Consider the following 10,969-nt stretch of genomic DNA (forward strand, 5'->3'; position numbering starts at 1 on the left):
ATGTAAGAAAGGAAGAGGATTGGTTTTTACCGAGACAGGATTATGATGTCCCAGGCATAGGACAAAAATAAAAGGAAGGCCATATGTAGCTAAATGAAGACTCTTTAAAGGTTAAGCATTACAATCTGATATACAAAATCAGACAAGAGCTATTACAGAAATTTTGGCAAGAAAAAAAGATCATGATGTAGCAGTGAATTTAAAGCCATTAAGTTCTAAATTACGTGAAGGAATTGGCAAGGAAGAGACTGTAGGACAGAAGATACAAGAAGGAAGATGGTACTTAGATTATTGGAAACATAAAGAACTTGTTTTAGAGAGTTCATTTTAATGTGCCTTCCATATATGGAATTCATTTCCTAAATATTAGCTTGTGTGAATTCATAGCCCTGATGGGTAATATGCGGTAGACTTTTTATAGTGATTATGACCAGGGTGGACTAAAGAGATGTATTAGCATCTTTATTTTTGATATTCTTGTTAATAAATTAACCTACAACTACTATGATAGTATAGGCTTTTCCATTTGATTTGCTTATTGATATAGGACTTTTCATCAGGAAATGTGTTGGGGAGATAGCAAAATATATGAGGATCAGGGACTACTTTCATAATTAAATGTGACATGGGAGTTGATGCAGTTTGAAACATTTCCTCTGTACCTGTGTTGTGTATATCAGTCCACTTTGTTTAAGGAGAAAGATATCTATAAAGTCAGTTCTTTTTTTTCCCTGCAGGGTGGATATGCAGCCTACAGATATGCGCAGCCCGCTACTGCAACAGCAGCTACTGCTGCTGCAGCAGCTGCAGCAGCTTACAGTGATGGGTATGTAAGGAAAGGCGTGGTTTTCATCTTTCTGGAGAATACGTCATTTTAAAAATACATTACATTTCCTCATATTCCTCAGTATGTCTCAGCTGCAAATGCTAAATGCATGACCTCCAGGTTTTTGGCTAGGAAACATTGAGTAAAAACAATTGCTATATGCCTAGGGTTTATGCGTTTCCGAAAGAGATAGCTGGACTTTGCAGTCATGCATCAGAATCAGCATTCAACGTTGTTCTTGTCTATAGGCAAAACAGAGTAGAATGCTTTTAGGATAGCAATCTATAGTCCTGCTGGCATTTTGGGGGGAATTTGTGCGACTTTCAAGCACAACCAATAACCCCCATTCATAGTTTTTTTTTGCCTCCAGTCCCCTGCCCTGGATTTGATGGATGTTGGCAAATGGCTTACAAACTGTGAGAAATGAATTCATTTGAGATGAATTATACTATGCTGCGTATTTTTGCAGTAATTTATGACCACACAAATAAGACATCATTGACTTGTACGTATTGGTCTCAGAGTTATTGTGTAGCTTAGCATAATTGTTTTCTAGAATCACAATTGTTAGAACATAGAATAATAAAGTTGGAAGGGAGCCTGGAGATCTTCTAGTCTAGCCCCCTGCTCAAGCAAGAGAATCTATACTATTTCAGATAAATGGTTGCTCTCACCATTACAAAATTTCTCCTTAGTTCTAGATTGTTTCTCTGCTTGGTTAGTTTCCCTCCATTGTTTCTTGTCTTGCCTCTTAGTGCTTTGGTCATTAAGCTAATGATAGAGAGAATGAAACCCTTTTTCTACCTTTAAAAAGGCTATGTACACTGGCTAAGCCAGTAAAAATACTTTCAATGATAAGTATGTCAAAGGACAGAATAGGAATGACATAATAAAGCCTTGCATGAAAGTATAATACATTTCACTTTCATTCTTTTACTACACTTTCATCTTCAAACACCTTCCAGTGTCTTTGGTGTTATTGCCACAACGATAATAGATATTTACTGTAGTTGCACCTAAAAGGACTTGGTATGCTGTTGGAGCACTTTTTCAAATGGGAAGCCTGATCAGTGCCTCATTTTCCTGCAAGGCTCACATTTATTTCCCAGGGATGGTTAATTTCAGCTGCCTTAATTTTAATGTAAATTTTATAGTTTTATATGTTTTTTTCAATCTAAAATTGTGAAATTTTATTATAGAAATGATATCTTTCCAGCATAAAACTCAACACATATTTATGATAGGCCAACTTTCCTACACCCAAGCACTACCACCATAATGTGAAATGTGCTTCTTTTAAAATGAAACCTTTTTGTTTTAAAGTATTAAATTATGAGTACTTGGGGTTAGCACAATTATATATTGATGCAATCGCTTCTTTAGATTTAAACAAGTCTTTTAGATAATGGAAGAAGAAAAAATAGAGGTGGGGTGGAGCCAGGAAGTTCATACATTTCCATTTCTTCTGATGACAAAAGCCTTTATGGAAGTGACTTTTTTTTTGCTATTCCCCCCCCCTTTTTTTTTTTAGTTACGGCAGGGTGTACACAACAGACCCTTACCATGCTCTTGCCCCTGCAGCTAGCTATGGAGTTGGCGCTGTGGTATGTATGGCTTTTCCTCTTCCTTAATGATTTTGTACTTTTATCAAGTACAGTTAATCTTTAACAGTGCTAATTGGGACTGGAAATCCTGCCATTAAACAATATGGTTATAAATAAAAAAAAACACCACATGACTGTGCCACTTAGCAAAGGGAGTTCCAGCAATCCCTGTTGACGTTCTTAACCAAGGACTTCACTTGACTATGACTTGCAGTTTCCTGCCAGCTTGCCCATTGATTTTGTCAGAAGCTGGCAGGGTTCTGACAAAGCTTGCAAATTGTGATCACATGAACCCAGGAAACTGCAATGGCTGTAAGTGTAAGGACCAGTTTTAACTACTTGTTCAGCACTATCTTAAGTTTGAACAGTCATTGAATGAATGGTCATTAAATGAGGATCACTTACATTGTCTACAGTATTGGTGGTTGAATAATCTCAGAAGTTCTATAATAAAAAGTGTATTCAGCATACTGGTTAGTTGTTAAACAGTGCTAGGATTGATAGGATAATAATAGAAAAGTAAGACAAGGATATGAGAAAGTTAATGCCAGCCATCAGTTCCACTCTAAAGGGAATGCTGTGGTCAAATCACCAAATGGGAAGTGGAATCTGCAAATAATATGATTCCCAGGCTTGGTCTCAAATACAGTCAGAGACCTGTTACCATATTCCAATCGTGTACATTGGCATTCTAATATCAGAGGGGCTAATTTATTATTTTATTTGTATCCAGAGCTTTTATTTTATGGTTTTTTATTTTAATGAAGAATTACAAATTAAACTAATGAAGTCAATAATTGATTTTAACTTTGGAAATGAGTATATTGGTGCTGAAGGAGTTCATTAATCCCATTGATTTTGTTAGCAAGCTGAGCAATAAGACTTGGACCTGTTTACTTTCCTTTTCAAAGTTAAGTATTCTCAAATGTTATCATCATAGAGCAGTCTTTCTGCAGATCTTCTCATTTGCATTTAAAAAATCTTAGCATAACTTGCAGGAGTTTCATGCTTTTAAATTTTAAAAATTGGCTAGGAAGAAGAATAGTAAAAGAACTGCAGAGCAGGGACAAAGAGAAATTCAGTTCAAGGAAAAACATGGAGAAAAATTGCTATAGATAATCTAGCATTAATGTTCTTTATCCAGAAGACAAATATGGGACCAGGGTTTCAGTCACCTACACTTCAGGTCAATTGGAGTTCAAGGAAATATTTTTTAAAGAAGACATTCTACAGCTTCTTAAATCACATGGGGGTTACATGAAAAAATGTCTTATATGCATTGTTCTTTTTTTAAACCCCCCCCCCACTAAATTTTCTCTTTTTTATCAACTTTTGCAGGCAAGTTTATATCGAGGTGGCTACAGCCGATTTGCCCCTTACTGAAGTGACATGAGCCCCCCTGCAAGTGGGACAGCTCCCATCCCCCAGTTCATGAGGCCTGGCTATTGCAATATTTACTAGTAGAGGAACTCTATAGCAAGAAGAGGAGGAAAACAAAAGAAAAAAAACAAGAGAAATACTTTTTTATACCTCACTATGTTCTTTAAATATGTATTTTCCTTTAAATTTCTGCCTTTAATTCTTTTGTTCCAAAGATTGTGCATTTTTTGATCTTTTTTTTTCAATTGTTTGTTTTTAACTGTGGTAAACATAATGCATTTTGTGTCTATATATGCATAGTTTATCCTACCAATCACACAAAAAGAGATAAATAGTGCTAAGGAGGGCTGTTAGGATTCAATATAATGGAACATAGTCAGGAATATGTAGATATTATTGCTGGGTCTTATGCCCAAGAGCCAGAATAGTGTGGAAGAGCCCCCTCTATTGGGGGAATGGGGGAATGTTGATGGCCTGCAGCTGGAACCTGCATGCGCGTTGGAAACACAAAAGACCCTCCTCTTTTATCACCAGCTGGCACTTATGGGCTCAGGACAGCTCCAGCAGCATTAAGATTTTTTTATAATTGTCAAGACAAAACTGCTCAAAGCTGCCCAAAGACTTCATCTGATAATGGTTTTAGAGGACAAGGCATGTAACGAATACATACTCCTATCTTTCTTACGATCCTTACGATCCATTCTATCATGGCTTTACTTTAATCATTCCGTTGCTTTGGTTTTCTTCTCTTCCTGCTCTTCCCTCTTTTCTGATGAAATAGCATGTTTGGGACAATAACTGTTGAATTTGGAGCTATGATGGATTTTTTTTTCTTTAGAAAAACCAAGAGTTTAATTGCAAAGATCTACATATTTTGAGGTTCTGGAATAGTGATTATGGGAAAAGCTTGCACCAGTGCTACTCTGATACTCTAAGATATTCCACTGTACAAGATCCTCCTTTTTCACCCTGAGGTAGTTAGCTTTGCTGCAAGTATGTTATAAAAAAATTGCATGAAAAGAAGAAAAAATGCATTCTGGACCAGAAAAGTAAGGCAAGCGGGGGGGGGGGGGGGGATTTTTTCTTCCTTTTGTCATAACACTAATTTGGAAACCATGCTTGTATTAGCATTGGTATCTGGAAATGGAAGTATTTTCAAACATAATACAAAGGCATAATTAATGTTTACTCTGATTTGCAACCGGTCTTAACGGTTGCCTGTCTGAAGACAAACTGCTCAATTGGATCAGTACTGCCAGTCTGGAATTAAGAAAGGGCTTCAGGAAAACTTAAGCCTGAAGATGGTCCCATGCTGGAATAACTGCCTGGAATACTCTTTCTTCTACCGTCTGAAGTCTTGTAAATTGATAATGCATGCAGTTGGATTACAAGCAAACCATGGCTCTTATATATTTTGCCAATAATCATAGACATTAGAATAGTATAAGGGATCCCTTTTTATTCTTGTACCGTTCCATTATTATTTTTAACACCTCCTGCAGATGCCCTACAGATTTAACTTAAAAGTCCATCATCTCTCAGACTTTTGGCTATGACCAAGTGTACCATCCTGTGTAGTATAACTTTAAAGCCATACTCATTACAAAAGCACAATTCCCTGCTCCTCCATCTCACTAAAGTAGTATTGGAGGACATTTCAATTAAAAATAGACAATTGGGTAAATGAAACCCTATTATCTTTTGCCTTATGATGTCAAAATGGGCAAGGAGATTTGAAAACCTTCAGTAATATCACATAAGTGCACTGTTCCAATCGTATACAACTCATGCATCTTTAGTTCCACTGCCATTGTGTTCTCTTGTGGCTTACCAGAGATTTCTGTGGACTGCTAAAGAGGAGATCTTAATGAAAGAGTCTATTTGTTTGAGCAAAAGAGCACTAAACTATTAGACTGTTAGCTGCTTTTTTAAAGACAAGCTGCTGTAACAGTCGCTAAGTTTGTTTTGTATATCCAGCTTAAAATGAGAAGAGAATAGGAATATTACAGCTGTCACAAAATTGTGGAAATGAGGAAGGAAGATTTTCCAGCTACTTTCATCTCGAGGATGTGATTTTACTTCTGCCTGTCAAATAAGACACATCAGAGTTCCATAGTGAATTACAACTGTGAGAAAAGAGTCTTGTGTTGACATAGAAAAAGATACAATCTGCAGCACTCTAACACAGTTCTTGGATTAAATATTTTTTACAGCTGAAAGATTGAAGCCTGGATCCTGATAAATCCTCCAAGTTGCATAATTTTATTAACTTTTTCTCATAAAAGACTAAGGTGGAGTCCTTTTACAGATTATTCCTGGATTAACACTCAAGTCACCCTGACTGTCACCTGAGTTATATCGCTGGTCCTGCAAGGCATCTTTAGCCAAGAAATGTCTCTAGTCTAATTCCTTAGCTATAAAACAAAAGAACAAAACATTTGACTCTTTTGTGAAACACAAATATGTGATAAGTACACTATTCCTATAAATACCTTTTCATCTCTTGATTTTTCCAAAGCCTGAACTAACTTTGCAACAAAGCAAAATTTTAGCAAGATAATGTTTACCCTCTGATTTCTAGAACAGTTGAAACATCTTCACAGGTGGTACAAATTCAAGGCTTTACAAATCCTCTTCCAGCCACCTCCATTTACAGATGTCTAGTAGATATGTAACAGGACACTTCAGCTTTCAAGACCAGATTGGGATGGATGTGTCTTGTCCTGCAAAATAGTGTGCAGGCAACCTGGGAAATAGTATGTGCATGTCATTCTCCAGCATGCTAGCATCTGAGGAATCCATTGCAGTGGGAAGTGGGGTGGGGTGGGCTGGGGTGGAGAAGAGGCTTAGGAGTGTATTGACTGAATGGGTTTTACAATAGGAAGACAAAATTCCTAATGGACGAAGTGAATAACCAATGTAACGTGTGTGTTTTTATTCTGATTTTCTCCTGATAATTTCAAACATGATTGTAGTATACACCAGTATACTTGATTTTTTTTGTTGTTGCTGCATTGTTGCATAAAACACTATTTGGGTGATGTTATTGTTATTGTCAACCGAACATTTTCTGCTCCATTTCCTATTCACCCACCCTGTTTTAAGGTTTTTATTTACAGTCTAATGAAACTAAATCTCCAGTGAATGAGGCAAACCATCTTCTTGTACTCAGAGTTAAACTATTAATATAGGGTATTTCCTCAGTGTGCTGTTTTTCCCTACCTGATTGATTATATAACCATAAGATTTGGACTGTGTTCCTGGCACCCCTTCTGAGAACCAAATTCTCATAAGTGCTCAGTTTGCAGAACTTACTGCCATGATGGTGGAGAAAAAATGCAACATTGTAGTCCTCTGCAGTTATTTTGTTCAGATGATACTTCAAACCTTGGACAATTAGAAGCCTCCTAGATATATAGCACTAAACACTGCCTGTTAAAAAGGATGATAACTGAGTAAGCCTACTCCTTAGCAATAGCAGATTTGCTGCCCCTTTATTTTTTCTTAAAGCCGTCCACTGAAGTATTCATTATGACTTGTAGTCTGCCTCATGTCAATTAATTATTGACTTCTTTAAAGGAAAATCAGAAGCCTCGTACTTGGTTTTCTCTCTTTTGGGGTGGAATATTCAAGTGCATTTTGCAGTTGCTTTGAGAAGCCGCTGTGAAGGAATTTAGTCTATATATTCAGTAGAGTGATGTGTCACCGTTTTGGCAGCTCTTTTTGCCTGGAATTCAATACGTGATAAAGTAATCTTTCTGGGATTTAATTTGGTGTTTTTGTTTTGTTTTAGTTCTGTTTGTAAATACCTGGGGCATGACCCTGGCATGATGACAAAAGTTGAGGCAGAACTGAGGGCAGTCCCAAGATGGCAGAGAGTTTACTGACCACCTAAGCTGACTTGGTAATACTTGGAGTTTGTCAGAAGAAGATCTAATATGCCCTGAACTGGCTTGACTCTTGGTGCAGTGTCTATTGCACTTCTTCCTTGCCAGGTACTTTTGGGACATAGGATGCATTGTAATTAGATGCTCCCTTCTCCTTGGATCATTCCCCAGGATGCCCAGGCTGCTTGACCAGGATCCTGTTTCCTGACTGACTCTGGAAAAGTAGTAGCTGCATCCCAGGACTTTGTGGCAATCTCTTAACATCCCTATTCCCTCCCTTACCCCCTGTTCAAGTATCATATTGTACAGTAGCTTTCAAACCATACAGTATTCATTGGGTTACTCTTATTATTATCAAGTAGCTGGAATTGTGAAGGTCAGAGTAGTTAGCTCTTTAGCTTTTATTCTTTTTTTTGTATTATCCATGTGTATAAATTATTGATCATGTTGCTGGCTTTTATAAACTCTAAGCAAGGGAGGTGGAGTCTTTCTTCATCCTTTGCAAATGGTAATGAAGCACTGTTTTTAAATAAAAGAGAAACACCATCCACTGGATTCTGTGTTTTCATTCAAGTCTGTAAAAGAAGGATGGATGGATGGATGGATGGATGGATGGATGGATGGATGGATGGATGGATGTTACTGTAATTCAGTTTTATTATGAGAAACAAATCTAATAGATTTAAGACATAATTGTGAGATGGGGAAAACCAGCCCAGCATACAGTGAGGGGAAAAATTATTTGATATCCCCTGCTGATTTTGTACATTTGACCACTGGAAAAGAAATGATCAGTCTATAATTTTAATGGTAGGATTATTTTACCAGTGAGAGACAGAATAAGAACAAAAAAATCCAGAAAAATGCATTTCAAAAAAGTTATAAATTGATTTGCATTTTAATGAGTAAAATAAGTATTTGATCCCCTATCAATCAGCAAGATTTCTGGCTCCCAGATGTCTTATACAGGTAACAAGCTGAGATTAGGAGCACTCTCTTAAAGGGAGTGCTCCTAATCTCGGGTCATTGCCTGTATAAAAGACACCTGTCCACAGAAGCAATTAGATTCCATACTCTCCACCATGGCCAAGACCAAAGAACTGTCCAAGGATTTCAGGGAGAAGACTGTAGACCTACACAAGGCTGGAATGGGCTACAAGATTATCGCCAAGCAGCTTGGTGAGAAGGTGACAGCAGTTGGTGTGATTACTTGCAAATGGAAAAAACAAAAAATAACTGTCAATCTCCCTTGGTCTGGGGTCCATGCAAGATCTCACCTTGTGGAGTTTCAATGATCATGAGAATGGTGAGGAATCAGCCCAGAACTACAAGTGGGGATCTTGTCAGTTATCTCAAGGCAGCTGGAATTGTAGTCACCAAAAAAAAAACAATTGGTAACACACTACGCCGTGAAGGACTGAAATCCTGCAGCGCCTGCAAGGTCCCCCTGCTCAAGAAACCACGTGTACAGGACTGTTTGAAGTTTGCCAATGAACATCTGAATGATTCAGAGAAGAACTGGGTGAAAGTGTTGTGGACGAGACAAAATCGAGCTCTTTGGCATCAACTCAACTCACCATGTTGGAGGAGTAGGAATGCTGCCTATGACCCGCAAGAACACCATCTCCACCGTCAAACATGGAGGTGGAAACATTATGCTTTGGGGGTGTTTTTCTGCTAAGGGGACAGGACAACTTCACCGCATCAAAGAGACAATGGATGGGGCCGTGTATTGTCAAATCTTGGGTGAGAGCCTCCTTCTCTCAGCCAAGGCATTGAAAATGGGTCTTGGATGGGTATTCCAGCATGGCAACGATCTAAGACAACGAAGGAGTGGCTCAAGAAGAAGCCAAGAAGAGTGGCCTAGCCAGTATTCAGACCTTAATTCCATAGAAAATCTGTGGAGGGGGGTGAAAGTTCAAGCTACCAAACGTCAGTCTCAAAACCTTAATGACTTGGAGAGGATCTGCAAAAGAGGAGTGGGACAAAATCCCCCCTGAGATGTGTATAAACCTGGTGGCCAACTACAAGAAATGTCTGACCTGTGATTCCCAACAAGGGTTTTGCCACCCAGTACTAAGTCATGTTTTGTGAAGCGGTCAAATACTTATTTCACTTATTAAAATCAGTTTATAATTTTTTTGAAATGTGTTTTTCTGGATTTGTTGTTGTTATTCTGTCTCTCACTGTTAAAATAAACCTACCATTAAAATCATAGACAGATCATTTCTTTGTCAGTGGGCAAGCGTACAAAATTAGCAGGGGATCAAATAATTTTTTCCCTCACTGTAGAACCTTGAGGTACCCCCACTGCATGCTTCTCTCCATGTGAATGTAGTTCCATTAAGGTCTACGTGCTGAGTGTGGTTGGTCAGTCAATTGTGAATCCATCTGGTAGTGGTACTGTCTATCCCACATTGTTCTATTTTACCAAGAGGTTGGCTGTAGTCTATTTTGTCAAATGCCTTACTGAAGTCTTAGTAAACTATCCCTGATCCACTATTTTGGTCACTTTGTCAAAGAAGGCAATAAGATTTATCTGGCATGTTCTGTTTTTAACAAACCCGTGTTGTCTGTAGCTAGAAAAATCACCTTGCTCATTTCTAAGTGCTCACAAATCTGCTGCTTGATTATCTTTTCCAAGTATTGATATCAGGTAATTGGTCTGTAGTCTCTTGGATTTGCTTTTTCCCCTTTTTGAAGATTGGAACCATATCAGCTCTGTTCCAGTTTTCTGATGGTTCTCCTGTGTTTGAAAGATTTTGTTCAGTGGTTCTGAGATCACATCTGCCAGTCCTTCAAAATCCTGGGGTGTAATCCATTTGGTCCTGAAGATTTGTACTTGTCTAGGGGAGATGGACGTTTTATTACCTTGTTCTTGCCTATTTTGACTTGCATTTCTGTTTTGTCTCCCACAATCCTGCTTTTGATAGTTGGATTTTTTCCCCTTTTGCCTAAAGACAGATGCAAAGAATGAGTTAAGTAGTTCCATTTTTCTCCTTGCTGCCTGTCACCTCCTTGCCATCCTCCCCCATTAGTGGACTGATCGTTTCCTTGACTTTTTTCTTGTTTCCTACGTATTGAAATAAACTTATTATTATTCTTGGCATTTGTTGCAAGTCTTAGTTCATTCTGAGCCTTAGCTTTCCTGACTCCCTCCCTGCAGATTTGGACCATTTGTTGATATTCTGTTTTGGTTATATATCCTTTTTCCATTTTTCATACTTGTCCTTCTGTCCCTCAGTTTGTCAGAGAGTTATTTATGGAGCCAT

At 38.0% G+C, this 10,969-nt stretch overlaps 1 protein-coding gene across 7 annotated transcripts in view; it reads left to right on the forward strand.

Moving 5' to 3' along the window:
* The window catches only part of RBFOX2 (RNA binding fox-1 homolog 2), a 188,971-nt gene extending 180,728 nt beyond the window's left edge, over window positions 1-8,243 (forward strand). For all 7 annotated transcript variants that reach the window (XM_081330747.1, XM_081330746.1, XM_081330749.1 and 4 more), the window contains 3 exons: window positions 738-826; window positions 2,358-2,430; window positions 3,769-8,243. In XM_081330747.1, coding sequence (XP_081186873.1) covers window positions 738-826; window positions 2,358-2,430; window positions 3,769-3,813 — 207 coding nt within the window. In that variant the 3' untranslated portion in view covers window positions 3,814-8,243. The remainder of the gene's footprint in view (window positions 1-737; window positions 827-2,357; window positions 2,431-3,768) is intronic.
* The last annotated feature ends 2,726 nt before the right edge of the window (window positions 8,244-10,969 follow it).

The sequence above is a fragment of the Vipera berus genome (assembly GCF_964194415.1).
Source record: "Vipera berus genome assembly, chromosome: 6".
NCBI classification, from domain to species: Eukaryota; Metazoa; Chordata; class Lepidosauria; order Squamata; family Viperidae; genus Vipera; species Vipera berus.